This window comes from Canis lupus, chromosome 1 (assembly GCF_048164855.1).
Source record: "Canis lupus baileyi chromosome 1, mCanLup2.hap1, whole genome shotgun sequence".
Taxonomy (NCBI): domain Eukaryota; kingdom Metazoa; phylum Chordata; class Mammalia; order Carnivora; family Canidae; genus Canis; species Canis lupus.
The window spans coordinates 113802916-113821241 of NC_132838.1; the positions used below are offsets into that span (position 1 = coordinate 113802916).

The 18326-nt window shown below is 53.8% G+C and overlaps 1 protein-coding gene across 8 annotated transcripts; it reads right to left on the bottom strand.

Annotated features, from left to right (window-relative positions):
- Window positions 1–432: 432 nt before the first annotated feature.
- On the bottom strand, window positions 433–17970 carry PLD3 (phospholipase D family member 3). Of its 8 annotated transcripts, none has more exons than XM_072777678.1 (13): window positions 17825–17948; window positions 8882–8914; window positions 7880–7971; window positions 7704–7778; window positions 7472–7614; window positions 6841–7024; window positions 5355–5475; window positions 5149–5276; window positions 3858–4058; window positions 2282–2421; window positions 1657–1822; window positions 1016–1115; window positions 433–931 (listed from the first exon to the last, which is right to left on the bottom strand). In XM_072777678.1, the coding sequence occupies exons 3-13, from the start codon at window positions 7904–7906 to the stop codon at window positions 744–746; spliced, it is 1473 nt and encodes a 490-aa protein (XP_072633779.1). In that variant the 5' UTR covers window positions 7907–7971; window positions 8882–8914; window positions 17825–17948; the 3' UTR covers window positions 433–743. The 8 variants fall into 8 exon arrangements, with proteins under 8 accessions (XP_072633779.1, XP_072633773.1, XP_072633783.1 ...); XM_072777672.1 differs by having other exon boundaries at window positions 7880–8012; XM_072777682.1 differs by having other exon boundaries at window positions 7880–8012; window positions 17869–17924.
- Window positions 17971–18326: the final 356 nt, after the last annotated feature.

Sequence of the window (18326 nt, forward strand, 5' to 3'; positions counted from 1 at the left end):
TCACTTGGGAGGCATAAATTCATGCTTGGTGTACACTGTGGTGTTCAGACACACGCATCCACCCTTGGGATACGGTGATGGTTCAGGGTGTGCCCACCTGGGAACGTGCTGAGTGTACGGCACACACTACCCTATGCTGGCTACACGAGGCTCAGCTCACGCCAGTCCATGTGGTCACGTGCTCCATGCTCAGCGCTTCCTGGCTCCTGTGCATTCCACGCTGAGGGCTCAGCATATGCAGTCACATGCTACGTGCTCAGTACATGCCAAATCCTTGTTAAGGGCACAGCACATGCTGTGGGTTCAGGATACGCCAAACCACCCTGGTAACACGCTGAGGGCTCAGCAAACACTGCATCTCCAAGGGAGGACCATGCCAGCTGTGCCCTCCCCCGATGCCCCACTTCATATCACTCAGTCAGGCACAGGCTGTACAGACAAGTTATTTACTTCTTATTGTAACCTTGAGCCCTCTTTGCCCTGGAAAGGGGGGTGGGCCAGGGGGCCGGGCCCAGCATGCACCCCCATTTCTTTGGGGGCTGATCCCTCCCCCAGCTGGGCTGGGTCCTGGGGCCACAGCATCAGGCCGGCAGGGGTGGAGGTAGAGGCAGGAGAGCAGGGGAGAGCCAGTGGAGCCACAATGGGGCACACAGAAGCGGGGGCACGGGGACAGGGGCCAGGACCCAGGACTCTGGGCCTCACGGGGGCCTCGAAGGCCTCGGCCTGTCTGCCGGGCTGGGGACTCAGAGCAGGCGACAGGCATTGCCCACGCTGTCAGCTGAGGTGTCAAGGTCGTGGCTGTAAGGGGAGTCCCAGTCCCTCAGGAAAACAGCCTCCAGCTGGCTCCTCAGGCCACCCCGCCCGTTCTGTGTCACCAGCAGCGAGGTGCCCGCCGTCTCCGTGAAGTAGCTGCCAGACCAGTTGGAGGTTCCTGCCGGGTGGGGTCAGAGAGTCAGAGCCCACAGCTGTGCCTGGAGCCCCCTTCTGCCCCCACGGCGGCACTCGGGACACTCACCGATGTAGGTGGCACGTTCGGTCACCATGTACTTGTTGTGGTTGACGCGGGCATATGGGATTCGGGCCTGGGCCTCATCCGCAGGGACCACGAAGAGTTTCTGAGGGGGCGGGGAGGACAGGGGAGGACAGGAAGGAGCGTGAGATCCAGGTAGGGCTGGAGAGGCCCCGGGTCTGGGCCAGGGGAGGAATCCGGTCTGCAGGACTGGGGACCCGGCTGCTTCCCATGGAACTACCAGAGCCAGAGCAGGGCCCGGCAGAGTGGGAATCAGTAACCCCGGCTAAAAGAAAAGACCCTGTTGCTCCTTTGTCCTTCATTCTAGAATGTCTACGTGTCCCTTCGGTCTCAACTCAGACATCCCCTATTCCTGAAAGGCCTCCTGGATCACCCTCATGCTGGACCAGGCTAAGGCAGATGCTTCCTCCGGGCCCCACTTTCCTGGTCATGATGCCTCCTCCATCTGGGGTCCTGTCCTCCTCCCTGGGCCCCACCATTCTGGCCCGACTCACGGTCTCCCCATCATGGCACAGCCCTGTCCTTCTGGGTCAGGCCTGTCAGATGACAGGTGAGCTCCACAAGGCCTATGCCTTCGGCATTGCCCTGCACAAGGGCTGAGGACTGGGTGTGCAGTGGGTGCTTACCACCTGGATATCGGAGTGGGTGTGGTTGTCACGCAGGGCAGCCAGGGACAGCAGGAAGGCCCGCATAGACGGCTCCGAGTGGCCCCAGCAGCTGATCAACAGGCGCACCTTGACGCCCCGCTCGTAGGCAGCCCGCCGGAGCCCATCGTCAATGGCAGGCCAGAACCTTGGGGACGGGGGTGCAGGATTCAGAGGGCAGCCTTACCTGTGGCCTTACCCTGAGCTGCAGGGAGGCTTCTCTAGCTGCTAAGCGCCCTTAAACCGTTCCAAGACCGCCCTGTCTCTGGCTCCCAGTCCTGTTCCTGCCTCCTCACATCCCACATGCCCTATCCTGCTTCCAGCTCCCATTCCTGCCCCCGAGCCCCTCATCCTGTCTCCAGCCCATTCTCTCTGCTCCCTGACTCGGATATGGATATCCCACACCCCGCACTCCCTGCCCTGCCCCCAACCCCACGATTCTCATCCTTTTCTGTCCCTACTTCCTCTGGTCTCCTCTGCCTCTCCCTGTGGCTTCCCTTTGCTTTGGTCCCCCTGCCTGCATTCTGGCCTCATCCCTCCCTCTCCCTCTGCCTCTTCAGCTTGAGGCAGGTCCCTGCCCCAAGCTCTGTCCGTGGGGCGGCCGTACCTGTGAGGGTGAGAGAACTCCATGGTGGGCAGGTAGTTCATGACAGCAACGTAGATGAAACTCCGGGCATTGTCCACCACGTTGAGCAGGGCCTTCAGATCTGGGGTGCGGCCACTGGGACACAGTGGTGGGGGTGCACTCTGGGGGGTGATGGGGACAGTTAAGACACATGCCATGCAAAGGGTGCCATCACAGAGGACCCTGGGTACAGCTTGTCTCAAGCCAGGTCCCGTGGGTTGCATTGAATCCTCAGCCTCCGTGAAGGCGGCGGATAATTGTCATGTCCATTTTAGAGATGAGGAAGCTGAGGCTCAGAGAGGGTAGGTGACTTGCCTAAAGTCACACAGCTGACAAATGGGGCCAAGATTTGAACCTAGGCTTTTTGGTTCCAGAATTTACGCTCTAACGCAGGGATTCTTGACAGAAGGGTCCTGCTCCAGCAGCAACATCAGCTGCAACTTGTTAGAACTGCAAATTCTTGGGCTTCACTGCACATGGCATACTGAACAGGCGCTGGGGTGGGGCTCAGAGATCTGTTTGTTTTTTTTTAAAGATTTTATTCACCCATTGATGAGAAACAGAGAGAGAGAGAGGCAGAGACACAGGCAGAGGGAGAAGAAGGCTCCCTGTGGGGAGCCCGATGTGGGACTCGATCCCAGGACCCTGGGATTATGACCTGAGCCACCCAGGCGCCCCAGGGGATCTGGGTTTTAACCAGCCCTCCCTGTGTTTCTGATACATGCTCTGGTTTAAGGACCTCTCCTGTCATCATGTGTGTCCCTGACTTGCTCATAGCCCATCAGGTTCACCCTGCTTATGTGCCATATGACACCATGCCCTTTACCCACTTCCCTCCAGTCTCATGACAGATGAGCAAATTCAAGCTCCGAAGGGGACGTGGTGATGGGGGAACCCTTAACCTTCTGTGTGAGACCACTAGAGCAAAGGACCCCAGTGAATGACATGTCCCTACATCCATGCCTTTCCGTGGCCCTCCACAATGACTCTGGCCTTGGCCAGGTGACTTGCTTGGTGGGGTTGCAGAGACGGAAGGGGATTTAGATTGGCCACCCCAACCGGAGGAAATATCAAGAGCTGAAACCAGCAGTGCCTTGTATACAGTACTCAATATCTGCCATGGGCACAGCTGGCACTGGCCAAGAGACCTTTCCACGGTGATGTGACTGTTCATTATCTACAATGTTCAACACCGCCGCCGTTTGCTACATGAACCTACTAAGCCTTTGAAATGCGGGCTGGTGCAATTCAGGTACTGAACTTTTAGCAATGTTTAATTTTAGCTGACTTCAATGAAAAGAGCCACATGCAGCCATCCTGGGCAGCGCAGAGCTACCCCAGGGGCTCAGCATGCATGAACCCATTAGCCTGAAAGGTCGCAGATAATTATGGCAGCTGTTTTCAAGAGGAAACCAAGACCTAGGGAGGCTGGGACATAGCCCCGGCCCCAGCCCCAGCAGAATGAGTATGAGTGAGTGGTCAGGACTCCCCTCCCACCACACCGGGCAGGGCTAGACAGAGACTGTGAGTGACCGGGTCCCTCTTCCCTAAGACTCACCGCCAGGTAGGCCAGAGCAGGGGTTCCATTGAGGCAGATCTCCATTGGTGTCTCTTGATTATAGCGGGTGTCATAGGGTCGGGGCCAGGTTGACGGGATGGAGCTGCCCGCCTGGCCCAGGTACCAATAGGCCTCAAAGATCTTGGTCAGGTCCCGAGCTAGGCAGCTGCAGTTATACATGACCACCCCCAGCTCCTTGACCTGTGGGAGGGCAGTGCTCAGCCTGGGGGTGGTGGCCTGGTGCTCACAGATGACATGAGCCCCCTTCCCCACTTTCTGCCCCTTGCCCCTCAATCTCCCCATCTATCTGCATCTCAGTCTCCCCACCTCCCCCCACCCCGCAACAGAAGTCCCAGCATGGGCATGACCTTGACTCTAGGCTACAATCTTTTAAAATTTTGGTACAAATCATTTGGTTATTCCAAAATGTGAGGTTTCCTGAACCTTCACATATGCTGTTGCTTCTACCCTCTATAGGACAAGCTCCTACTCATTCTTAGGTCTCAGCTGAGAGCCTCCTCCTCCAGGAGGTCTCTCTTGACTGCCCAGACTATGTCAGGCAATTCTTCTGGGCTTTCATCGTCCCTTGGTTTTCCCTCATTTCTCTTTCTGGTGACACTGGACTGGGAAGACTGGCACTGGGGAGGTCTCAGCTGTGGCTGTGTCTTCAGCATGTCCTCACAAGAATCAGTAAGATTAGGGGCTCAGGAAATATTTGTTGAGTGATCAATAATAAATGATCACTGCCTAAACCGTATCTTCTTTCCTGCCTTATGTTAATCTTGGCAGATCCTATAGATAGCATAGTAGTTGTCACCTCCTTTGGAAGACCTTTCCTGATACTCCAGACTGGGTCCCCTCTCCTGGCCCTGACCCTCTGGGCTGCCACCGCCTGGTGACCAGCCTGTCACCACACTGGACTGGCAGTTCCAAGAGGTCCATCGCCATGTTCCCAGCATCACCCGGGACAGTCCTGGGCTTAGAGCAGGCACTCAGGGAACTGAATAATGAAGGGAAAATTGGTGGACAGGGCTTTGGATGTCCTTCAGAGGAGCTGGGAGCTGTCACTGGGGATCAGAGCAGACCCCAGGCTTCCAGAAGCAGGCAGAAGGCAGGGAAAGCTGGATTTGGGTGAGCCTGGATTTAGGAAGGCCTGCTAGGAGATAGGAAGGAAGCCACTGCAGACTGGACAGAGAAGACTCTGGAACTGAAGAGGGGTACAGGTGGAGGCTGGGCACCCTCTGGAGCAGGGAGCAGCCATGAAGGGTGTGAGGGCAGGGTCTAGGCAGACCTGGGTCAGGGAGCGCCAGTCCATGTTGGCACTGCCGATGTAGAAGTGGGTCTGGTCCACCACCCAGAACTTGGTGTGCAGGACGCCATGGGTCAGCTTCTGCATGTCCACCATGCGCACCTGGGCCCCTGTGATAGGCAGGTTGTCAGGAGCCAGCTTGGGCGCCCCCAGGCCCAGCCCACCCACAGCTGCGCTCTCTAGCTCACCACTCTGCAGCAGGGCCTGCAGGTCGGCCTGTGGCTGGGGCCCATTGGGCTTGCTCACAGTGATGCGGACCTTCACACCTTGAGGTGCCAGGGTCTGCAGCTGCCGGAGGACCTCCTCGCCCTGCGGAGAGGGGACAGCCTCTGAGGGGCTGGGCCAGCCGGCTCTCCAACCCCATGCAGCAACCCCAAAAGGCTGTTTTCATGTTGGGTTTCAATTTGCGAGCAGGAGTGAACAGGCTTTCCATTAGCCAGTACGCTGAGGGATGGGTTTATAGGCTAAGCTATTAAAACCTTTCATCTGTTTTAATTACTGGTGCTCTGGGCCCCATGGGGCCTCCCTGCCACTCCAGTCCTGCCCGGGACCTTCCCAAGATCCTGCCTTGGAAGCATCAATGCCTAGCACTGCACTGGGGCCTCCAAGTACCTTGCAGGATGTTGGTGGCATGGCACAGGCTGGGGGTCCGAGAAGGTATGGGTGAGGCCTGATGACGCCAATAACTCTAACAGCCAAGGATTCCCTGTCTCCTACTGTGAGCTGGGCCCCATTCTAAGCCCCTTCACATCTGGACTCACCGATTTCTCACCACTCTCATTGATGAGGCTGAGTATAATCCCCGAGGTGCGGAGGAGAAAACCGGGCACGGAGAACTCAGTGGTGAGGTGGGATTTGAACCCAGATCACCTGCCTCCTATGTCTGTGCTTTGAACCACTCCAGTGGGAGCCAGCAGGGAGTGGGCGCTCATATCATTTTTAACTTCTGTAATTATTTTTTTCAGGCAGTGCTCGAGGAGCCCCACAATTTTAATACATGTTAAGCCCACTTCTGACAACAAGAGGCAGCGGAGGGGAGGAAAAAAGAAGGGACAAATTCAGTGTGTTTTGCAAAGCAGGGGTTATCCACTCAGGCTGCTCCTTTACACACCTTGAAGTTTTATGGTTTTTAAAGTGTGCCTGTGCACTGAAACAAGGATATAAAGCAAACGCTTAGGCAAGGCTGATTGTGTCAGACACTGTGCTGGCATCTGCGTGGATTCACCTGCTTTAGTATCATAAGGGCGAGTGCTATACGTTGGTCCCATTCTACAGATAAGGCAACTGAAGGCTGAGGAGTGAGGTGACCCGCTCAGGTCACACAGCTAGACAGCGGCAGAATGATTTGAGACTGGGCTGTTACCCACTCTGCTCTTCCATTTCTTTGTGTGACAGGGTTGGGGCAGCTTGTGGGCAAGCAACATCTGTCAGTCTAATCCCTTGTAATCAAACCCACACCCTGACATTCAGAGGCCTCCAGATGACTGTGACAAACACCCCCTGTCCAGGGGGCCATGTGAAGACAGCTGCTTTCAATCACCAGGGTCCAACCCGCTGTGTGAGACATGCCCACCCATCTCCTGGGCTGCAGGGGAAACCCCTTCTACCTCCACCCTCATGCCCCATACCTCCCATCCCCCCTGTTGCCAGCCTAGGACCCAGGTTGCCAGGTACCTGCTGGGCAGAGGGCTCCTGAGTGTGGGTGTCATTGTTGGTGAGGGTCCAGTAGAAGGAGGCGATGTCCAGGCTGCTGTGGGCACCGGCGAGCAGGCCCAGCCAGGCCTGGCTGGTGGAGGGGTTGCCCATGGAGGCATTGGGGAAGTCCAGACCCTCGGGAATGCTCTCCACCAGCACTGCTCTGGAGGGTGGGGAATGATATCAGCCACAGGGGGCCAGAGACAACTGGTGGCAATGTGAGTGCTCACCTGTCTGCCCACAGAGGATGGAAGACTATGTATATGAGTGTCTGTGCACTTGTCTAGACGTGCAGAATGAGTATATACACATCTGTGTGTGTGTGTGTGTCTGTCTGTCCACAGATGTGATGGGAAACGTCGTGTGTTTGTGTGCCTGTCTGCTGACAGATCTGGACAGAATATGATGCTGTGGCTGTCATGGGACCAGTGTTGGGGGAAGGGGTGGGGGATGGAAAGAAGACCCTGTGACAGTGCACCTGGGAGTCTGCAGTCACCACTCTGTCACAGGGAGTGGGTGTGGTTCAGTGCAGGTCCTGCTCAGTGTGTAAGTGTCCCTGGCCTGGCAGGGCTCCTCCTCCCACCCTCAGAGGCCCTCCTCCTCAACTTACTCGCAGGGATCATAGCAGGGGGCTGGGCGCTGGTTGGGCCCAAAGAGATGCAAGTCGCCGTATTCCCATAGAAACAGCTGAGTCATCAGGGCACCGAAGCCCACAACTGCCAGGATGAGGACCAGCAGGACCCAACGGGCTTTCTGTGGGGAGGAGGAGGTGATGAGTTAGCCCCGTGGAAGCCACCCCAGCCCACGCTGGAGACAGGATGAGGGTGGTGGTGGGCTCCTACCTTCTCCGCAGCCTTCCAAGCCTCAATCTCATTCATGGGCAGCTCACTGGCAGGCTCCTCCGCAGGCACCTTCAGCTAGGGGGTGGGTATGGTAAAGGGGGTGACAGGGAAGCTTGGAGGGGCCTCTGCCCTGCACTGTGCCCAGCCCCATCCCATTGGGCCCCAGATCCACCTACCTCCTGGTACATCAGTTTAGGCTTCATCTTGGCAGGTAGCTAGGGGATATGCGGAGCCCAGGCAGGAAAGTGGGTGTGTCAGGGTCTCCAAACTGTGGGGAACAAAAGCTGGCACTGTGGGGGTGTTCTGGGCCTTGGGGGAACATGATGGAAAGCAGATTAGTCTTGGGCTCACGGGATCCATTGGGTCTCCTTGCCCGCGATCACGGGGGCCACTGGCATGGGGCCCGACACCCCAAAAGGAGGAAGCTGACCGCTGGTCAGCAGGGATTTCGAAATCCCCGAAGGTCTAAGTCTTGCTCTCTTCCCATCATTCTATGCTGCCCACCCTGCCGCCCTTGGCGCCCACCCTACCCCCGTGAGCGCCCACGCTGCTCTTCACTCATGCTCACGCTGCTCCACATTAGTACCTTCCCTTCTCCGAGGTCTGTCCTACACATTCCCCCAAAAGACAATTATGGATGGGGTCAGCGGAGCCCCAAATCTTTGCCCGGCGTTTCGCAACCCGGAGAGCACCTGGCGAGCTTTTTCCAGGTGGCTCCTCTGCCATCTCCCTCAGGTCCCCACCAGACAGCTCAGGCTGGGAGCCCGGGACTATCGGGGCCTCCCCGCCAGTCCCCAGCCCATCCCCCTAGCCATCCTCCGCCACCTTACCCCGGAGGGGACTCGGCCTTACTCCGCAGGCGGCAGCTGCTACCTCCGCGGGGCCCCAGCTACTGCCCCAACAGGCTGAGCAGGGGCGGGAGGAAGGAGGGGGCGGGGCCAGAGGGGCCCCGCCCACTGCAGCGGGGAGTCTGCGCAGTGCGCAGCCCGCCCCGGCTCACCGCAGGGAGAAGGGGGGCTCGGGTCCCCCAGATACGGTCCCGCCAACCTGGCGGGGGTAGGTAGAGTATATGGCTGGGGGATGGGCTTTGCCGTCCCCCCCCCCCGGGGCCCCAGCGTGGGGTAGGGAGGCCACAGGTAAGGAGAAAAAGGAACCCCACATCTGTCTTGTCTACAAACCTTGCGAACTGTTGTACCATGGGCATGTATTACCTAGTCAAAAATAAATAAATAAAATTAATTGTTGAAAAACGTCGAAAATAAATGTCGGCTATACTAAAAAAAAAATTGTTGTAAAAGCCTCATAAAATAAAATGGAGAGATCGAAGTTGAATCATAGGACTTCCAGATACAGCGAATGAGACCTGCAGAAGGCACAGCCCAAGCTACGCGGTGGGGGCAAGAGCGGAAGGACACGGTGGGTTTTCTGCTGGAGTCTGTTTGGATAACAGTATTTGCTTTCTTAAAAAAAAAAGCCAACTGACATTTTGATAGGGATTTTAAAATTCTGTTTCTGAAGTCCAGGCTCTGGCTGGAAGGATAAACAAGATTTCCCATTTCCCATCTCCTATCTGCCAAGCAGGGCTTGAGACCACCGTCGGAGAAATGAACCTTCCCCGCCCACCTCTCCCAATGAAACGGGGGCAGGATGCTCTCCCCTCCAACCACACAGGAAGTCAACAGATAAATGCAGAAAAGGCTTATCTCTGAGAGAAGCGACAGCGTCAGAAGTGGTTGCCTCCGAGAGTGGGATTTGGGGTGGGTGAGGATTGCTTTTTATTGCACGCCTATTTTCTTTTTTAAAATTGTGCGATATAAGCGACTCACAGAAAAGTAGAGGAAAAAATAAATCTCTGTGCAGGTTAAGGAATAATTAGAAAGCCAACACAGGTGTTACCGCGTCCCACGGCGTGCATCACTGCGCATGCATTACTGTGACTTTAAAAAAAGAAGGAAGAAAAAGTAAATTCCAAAAAGGGAGGTAGGTACCCCCCCTCACCGGAAGATCCAGCCTAGATCTGCAAGGATGATTTGGAAACCCCTTCCCCCACAACGACCGATCCCGGATTGGCAAGGGCAGAGCACAGCTAGATCCCCTCCTTTTATTGCAGAGACAAATGGGGATGGGCCAAATGGATCCAGCAAAAAAGGCAACAGATCAAGGTTATTTGGAATTCCAGAGGTCACCAGGAGAAGCAGAAGATAACAGTCTTAGAGGCGGCTGACCGCAGGGTTGCCAGCGGGGGGAGGGGAGGCGTGGGGCAGGAAACCTTGTATTTATTTGCGAAGGCCTCCTCGAGAAATGTTTTACTTAAGAATATGGGGCTGGGGAGACCTGGCTATCTCAGTCCTTAGAGCACGCGACTTTTGATCTCCGGGTTGTGGGTGGGAGCCCCACGTTGGGTGTAGAGATTACTTAAAAACAAAAATATGGGGTTGGAACAGCAGGCAATGTAAATTTAGGGAAGATAAAATGAGCAAAAGCAAAACTGAGGGAGAGGTAGGGCATGGAGATGTAAAGGATGGGGTGGGCACTAATACATCAAAAATAGTAAGGCAGACGAGTTCATTCAAATTATTAGTGACTTTTTGCTTCCAGCTTGTATAGCGATTACAGGTCTAATAACAGTGGGTTTAATTCTAACTTATATTTTTTATCAAAATACCCCTCAGGTATTTAAAAAGAAAACTAGTGGTGGTGAAGTGGTTTAGACTGGATTAGATTGCAAGGCAGTTAATCCTGGATTCCAGAGCCAGAAGCCTGATTTGAATAGGAGCTGTAGCACTATGTGACTGACCTTGAGAAGTGACAAGGAATCCGTGCCTTAGTTTTCCCATCTGTAAGATGGTCATGGTAGCAATAGTACCTACTTTTCATAAGGCTGTTATTAATCTCACACACACTTAGTATCCGTGTACCAGGTATTGTTTTAGGCACTAGAAATATCGCTTTGAACAAAATAGACACCGGGGAAGACAGACAAAAAAACGAGATAATAAGTAAGTTATGTTAGGTTATAAATGCCATACGGAAGCAGGGCAGGGGTAGGGATGAGCAATTTTAAATAAGGGGGTCTGGGAGAGTCTTGCTGAGAAGGGGATACCTGAGAAAAAAAGCATCAAGAAGGGGAGGGAGGGAACTAAATGGACTTCCTAGGGAGAGTGTTTCAAGCAGAGGGAATAGCCAGTGCAAAGGCCATGAGGCGGGAATGTGCCTGATGTGGGTAGAGAAGAGCAAGGAGGCCAGTGTGTCTATAGTGGGGTAGACAGTGGGGAAGAAGGAGAGAGGAGTCAGAGAGGTGACAGGACTAGATCACGCAGGGCTGCCTGGACTGTGGTGAGGACAGGACTATGGGTATGTTCTGAGTGGAGGAGAGACACGATCTGCCTTGGGTGTTGTAGGTGGTTAAATGGTGGCCACAAAAATATATATATAAATATCGAACATGGCCATAACCTCCAGAATTCGTGAATATGACCTTAACTGGAAAAAAGGGTCTTTGTATATGTAATTAAATTAAAGATTTGAGATAACATCATCCTGGATCATTTAGGTAGGCCCTAAATACAATAACTGTCTCTGAGAGACAGAGAAGACCACGGGGCCAGGGAGGCAGAGATTGCAGTGATATGGCCACAAACCCAAGTATGCCTGGAGCTACTAAAACTGGGAGAGGCAGGGAATCTTCCACAGTCTCAGGAAGGGGCATGGCCCTGCCAACAGCTTGATTTTGGACATCTGGCCTCCAGGACGGTGAGAATAAATTTTGGTTGTCTTAAGCCACACTGTTTGTGGTGATTTGTTAAAACAGCCACAGGGAACTGATACAGGTGCCTGCAGACTCCCTCTAGCTGTGTGGGGGACGCGTGTGTGTGTTACAGCCAAGGGTTTTGGTCTGAGCGACTGTCAAGGATAGAAGCCCCAATAGCTGATTTATGGAAGGCTGAGGAGGAGCAAATTTAGGAAAAGGCTGAAAGAAGTTAAATGAATGACTGGACGAATAAATAAACTGTGTGTGTGTGTGTGTGCTGAACATATGAAATTTGAGAAGCAACTCCTTGGAGCTAAAGAAATTACTACCTAGCAAGTGTATAGAATGGACACGCAAGAGGTTCTCAATAAATGTGATTGTTGTCAAGGGTCCTGACAGCCAAAAAAAAAAAAAAAAAAAAAAAGGAAAAAAAAAAGAAAAGAAAAAAAGGTACCCTTTTCCGCGTTCCCCCACCACCCCCAAGGCAAGATGCTTGCTTTCCATTATAGGCTTTTAGTTACTATTTTTTTAAACACACATGGGACTTCGTTGGAAATTAAATTATGAAGCTCAGACTCCTAGCTGGGATGCCTCTTCCTCCACATCACAGTTTCCAGAAAAAGACTATGGCCTCAGTTGGATAAGTACCTAGCACCCCCGTCCCCAGATCCCCGAGGGGTGCAGTGGAGGCTAAAGTCGAAGGTGGCATGACCGACAGAGCCAGGCTGACAGGTGCTGGCATTTCCTTCAGCTCAGCTCAGTCCCTGCCTTCCCAGTAACCTAGAACCCCACCCCCCCATGGGGCTCCAGGGCAATGCCCAGGCTGGCCCCTAGGCTCTGCTTCTTTGGTCTCGGGATGCATCTTTGCCACCAAGTGTGCCCCTTCCAGCCCAGAGGATATTCCCTGCCCCTTGGCTTGTGCCCTGCCTGCCTTGGGGTGTGACACCACAGCCCACAGAAAAGGAGGAAGCAAAACTCACTGGGTTTCTGAGACACGTGCTGGGTCACAGGTTCCTGAACACCCCACCCATGGGTCGGGGCGGGAGATTTGATTCCTCCTTTGTAGCAGTGCTTTAGACTGCAGATTCCAAGGTTCAAATCCCACCTGTCACTCTTACTGACTTCAGATATGGGGCTTTATTTTTCTGAGCCCCACTAGTCTCTCTATAGAATGGGGATCATCTCATACTCATCTGGGGCACGGAGGCTGAGGGATCTTTGAATGTTTTAAGGGAGCAAGTCTCAGAGTCCTACTACTCTGGGTTCAGATCTCATTTGTGTGTTCCTGGGAAGAGAGGCTCCCTTCTCTGAGCCTTACTTTCACCCTCAGACCAACAGGGAGATTGACACATCTTCACATTTGCTGGGAAGAGTCAATGAACCCATCCATGGCAGAGAGGCAGACTAGCAAACCCCCAAAACATCTTGCTGGTGAGATCTGTGTGTCCCCTGTACTCTGTACATACTTTTATCACAGATAGGCTTATGTGTCCCTTAAAAAGCTAAGTCTGTGTTTGGTTTATTTCCCTGCTCCTGGTACCCAGCACATCACAAGCACTCCATAAATGTTTGTTGAAAACAGAAGAAATGGAGTAGAATGGAAACCTTGGCGAAAAGACTTTCATAGAAGTCCCTCTAGACCTAGTGACATTTGTTTTATACACAATGATAACCCGCATGTGCTCTAAGCCCTGAGCAAATGGGTCGGTGCAGATTATGGCCTTTCAGCCCGAGAGTAAAGTTCAAGGTCAATTTATGGTTGTTTCAAGTCATCGGAGAGAGCTGCTGAAGTGCCCGACAGCCTACTCCCCAGGAAACATTTACAAACATATGGACCTTCCATATGGTTCAACACAGAACTGTGTTTAAAAGGAGTCGATTTTCACTTGATTGTGCAGACCCTTTTGGACTGGACAATCAGCTGTCTGAGATCAGGTCTACAGAAAACAGAACAGAGCACTGGTTTTGTAAACTTTGTTTGTTTTGTTTTTAGCAGCAGAACCTTTATTTCAAAGGACCCCTAGAAAGTGCCCTTCCTAGGGAGCGAAGATGCTTGGTCTGAAAAACAAATAGGTAAAAAACCAAAACAAAACAAGGAAACAACAACAACAAAACACATCGTGATTGGTGAATATTTCTGAGCTGGAACTCAAATATCTAGGCTGTTTCATCCCTGCTCAAAGCCCCTCTATGGCTCCCCACTGCCCTCAGAACAAAGGGCATACTTCTTACTATGTCCTCTAGGGCCCAAAGCTGACCCCAGCTCTCATCTCTTCCCTGATTTTTAGCTTTGGAAGTCCCATGGCCTTCTAGATGCTTCTCCCCAGGGGTTCCCACACCCCTCGCACCCACCATGTCCCCAACCGTCCTTAGCATCTCTTCCAAACCTGTTCCTCTCCTCGGTCCCCACTTCAAGGACAGCTGTCTTTCCATCCCACAGGTCTCAGTCTGTGTGCCGCCTCCTCTAGAAAACCCTCCCTGACTGCCCTGGAGCCCTGGGCCTCAGTCCTGGACCCTCCACAACTTGTGGACTCAGACTGCCCTTTCCCACCTGGGTCCCCACTCCTGCCACCTCCCTTGGCTCCCAACCTCCACTCAACCCTTCTAATCTCCCCCTCATCTGAGTCAAACTCATCCCTCTCCTGCTCAAAAACCTCTATCTCCCACCGCCCCCTGGTGTCCTCAGGACAAAGGCTCAGCTCCTCACTGGTTCCCAGAGCCCTCAATGATCTCCCCTTAATGATCTCTTTAGCTTACTGTCTCACCATCCTTTACATCCCATCCATATTTAGTATCTTTCGATTCCTCGAACTGATACCACACTTTCACCACCAAACACTCCCACAGCTGCTGCTCCTGCCCAGCACACCTTTCTCTTCTTTTCATGTCGTTCATTCCATCAGCTCATGTGCTTCCTCCTCCAGGAAGCCCTTCCAGATCCCTGGGCTGGTCCAGAATTCCCTCTTTGGGTTCCAATGGTCCCTGGGCTTCTCCATCCCAGCCCTAATCCTCTGCCTATGCTTCTCCTAATCCCAGCCCTCTGGGATGCCACTGCCCAGTGACAAATTTGTCTCACTGGACCGTGAAACCCATGAGGGCATCATCACTGGGCTGTCTCAGCCACTGCTGTGTGCCCAGTACAACCCAGTACAACCCAGTACAGGGGCAGGACAAGGCAGGTGCTCAATTCATCCATCTGTTCATTCAACTAGTATTTGTTCAGTAACTACTTGCTGGTAAGGACTGGGTGGAAACTGGGAATACAGCACAAAACAGAAAAAAAAAATCCTGGTACAGATGACATTCTTTTGGGGGAGGCCACATATAGAGGAGTGAAACATAGAGTATGTGTCTTGGGGAAAAATAAAGCAGGGGAGGGATATAATGGCACCATGATGGTAATAGTTGATGTCTCAGCTCAAAAATAACACACCACTGCACATCATGGGGCAGAGCACTGTTTTTCAGACGAGGCAGTAGGGGTCAGGGAATTTCTGCTGGGGTTGTGCAGCGTCCGTTTGCTGGCACTGAATTCGAACCCAGAGTTCGGTTCTGTTCCCGGACATTATGATGTCGAACCAATTCATGAACATAAAATAGGACAGAATGTCTTTCTGTTGCCCACCTCCCACCCGCCCGCCCCTCCCCGGGGAGAGGGCAGGAAGTGGGGCGAGAGGGCAGGGCTCCTTGTTTACTCAACCAAGCGCTGCTGGAAGCACTTTATGTGTTTCATTGCTCACAACAGTCCTTTTCTTAGCCTCGTATAACAGATAAGGAAACCAGAGACCGAGAGGTGTAGTCATTGGCACAGAAGGACACAGCCAGGAAACGGTGAAGCCAGGATTTGATCCTGAGCTGCCTCAGGGTCCCAGGTGTAGAGAAACGCCTCTCCTGTTGTTTATCATCTGTAGATCTGTGGGTGCCCACCCCTGCCCCCCCTCCGCCCCCGACAGCACCTGAACCCAGAGGTGGCACTGGCTTCTCAAACACTCTCCCAACATCTCTTCCTCTCCCTTCCAGTCTTTGAGAGGGATGTTGGAAGCTTTCTCCAAATATAAAGGATATGGGAGTGCAGCTTTAACTCTGGCATGCCTTCCAACCAGGCTGCTCTTGCCAATCCATCCTTGATAGGAGTCCTGGAGCTGCTGCTGCTGTTTCACATCACATCAGATTAAGTCTTTCTTCTCTTCCAAATCCTCCCGTGGCTCCCGCCTCACTCAGAGTAAAGCCAAAGTCTTCTCCATGGCCCATGAGATCCAGATGATCTGCCCCCTCACTCCTATAACCTCACCCCCCCTCCCTCACTGACTTCCTTGCTATTCCTTAAATATTCAATGCATGCCCCTACCTCAGGGCCTTTGCATTTGCTGTTCTCTCTGCCTAGAATGCTCTTCCCCATAGAGCCACGTCAACCGCTCCCCTCCTTCAAGTCTTTGTTCAAATGTACCACCTCAGAAAACCTTCCCTGATCCCCTATATTTAGAACTCTAACCTTGGGGCACCTGGGTGGCTCAGTGATTTGAGTATCTGCCTTCAGCTCAGGGCATGATCTTGGGGTCCTGGGATCGAGTCCCACATCAGGTTCCCCTCAGGGAGCCTGCTTCTCCTTCTGCCTATGTCTCTGCCTCTCTCTGTATCTCTCAGGAATAAATAAATACAATCTTTAAAATATACAAAAATATATAAAACTACAACCTTTACCATGTATTCCCATCCCTTTTCTAACACATCATAGAATCTACTTACCTGTTCACTTATTGTCTCTTACCCCTGCTAGAATGTAAACTCCACGAAGCCAGGGATCTCTGTCCGTTTTGATTATTGCTGTGCCCCGCCCCCCCCATGCCTAGTATAGTGCTGGGCATGTAGGAACGTGCTTAATAAATATTTAGGCAAATGAATAACTTGTGTTTGTATTCCCATATTGCATTCCCATATGCAATAACTGAAGCATAGGAATGTGAATCCACCTGCTGGAGGCCATGCCACTATTTAAGTACTTGCTAGAACCAAGATCGGAACCACGGTTCCAGCTCCCAGGCACACATTGCTAACCACTGTCCCACACTGCCTCGCTAAGGCAAGCTGAGTGAATAAGATTCTTACCTCTCTACCCAGGCATTCAGGGTTGCTGAGGTTTAATTGAGGTGTGCTGGGACCTGCCTCATCTCCCTGTACTCCCAACTCCAGAAGTCAAGGGAATCTGGGTTTAAGCTAGCTAGTCGCCCCCTGCCCCCAACTACTCCTGGACTCCCACTAGGGCATTAGCTCCATGCTCTCATTTTGGGGGTGGGCAAACCACTCAATCCAACGTGGTAGAGATTAGGGATTAAGTATTTACCCAAGCAAGGTTTGTGATGGCCAATGGGCCACCCCCTCAGGTGGGGTGATGTGGCAGAGATGAGGACATGGAGACTGTGACGTGCGGTGGCGTGGGGTGGCGTGGGGTGGTTGCCGTGGCAGAGGGTATCATGATACAGGGAGTGTGCTGACGTCACGAGAATGAAGAGGGCAGCTGAGGGAAGGCGGGGGAGTGACAATGGAGAGGTGATGGAGGTGACTGCATGAGGGTGAGGGTGACACGGTTAATAACATAATGAGCCCAAATCGCCACATCAAGCTGCGCACATCACAAGAATACGCTCGCAGAATCCTCCCAATCATCCTGGACGCAGGTGTCCTTGTGCGGGTTTACAGATGAGGAAGCTGAGAGTGCAAAGGTGTGATCAGGTGGTCAAGGTTACCCAGAGGTTCTGTGGTGGAGCTGGGATTCTGGGACACCCCCAGGAAACCGGCTCGAGGAGCATCTACGGTGGTGAGTGAGTGGGAAGTGACACGGGGAAATGACAGACACATAAAGGGATGAGAAGCAACTGGAAGGCAGAGTGGCTCCTTATGGGGGAAACTGGGAACATAAGGCACGACGGTGACTGTCAGGAGCAGAGGAGACACGGGAGGTACAGACACATAAAGGGTGAAAATGACATAAGGGAAGCGTGACCGCGATATAAGGAGAAGGTGACAGAAGTGTGAAGGTGAACGGGGTGTGTGATGACGGCTCAGGAGAGGTGAAGGCTTCATAAAGGAAAAAGTAGCAACAAAAGAAGGGATGGCAGCATAAAGGGGGAAGGCAGCAGCGCTGAGCGGCAATGCGGGCTTAGCACGAAAGCGAATTAAGGGGGTCGACAGCGACAGAAGGCAGGTGATGGCGACAGAAGTGCGGTGGTGACCATTTAACCGGGATGCGACAGAAAGGGAGGGACGGCTACACAGAGAGACATCGAACCACATAAGCGGAGAACTGCATTACAGAGGGAAGGACAACACGAAAAGGGCTGCAGAGGCGCCGCGCCCCCAGATCGCACAGTACCTGCACTCCACGTCTCCCACTCCCGGACCCAGCCCGGCACGCACCTTCCAGGCTGGAGCCCCGCCTGGCCACCCCCGCCGCGCGCAGGCGCACTCCGGCTGGACTGCGGGCCCGCGGGGGCCAGGCAAGAGCGCTTCTCATTGGCCGCGCTCCTCGCTAGCGCGGGGCGGAGGGGAGCGCCAGGGAGACGGGGAGGTCACGTGACGGTGGCGGCCGCACTCTCGCTGGTGGCGGCCCCGCGGGCTAGAGCGGCCGCGGGCCTGTCGGTCCGGCTTCCGGCGGCGAGGGCGGTACTTCCGGGGCGGGCAGCCGGGCCGAGGGAGGAGGGTCTGACAGTTGGCGCCGCCGGGAGGGCGGGCGGGCGGCGCGTGTGGGCGCGGGGCCCGGAGGGTCAGGTGAGGCGCGGGCCACCGGGTGGTGGGACTGGGCCGGATGCGGAGGGGATGGATGGCCTCCTGGTTCTGGAATCAGTCTTGGCGTCGCTGTGCGGCCCGGACGAGCG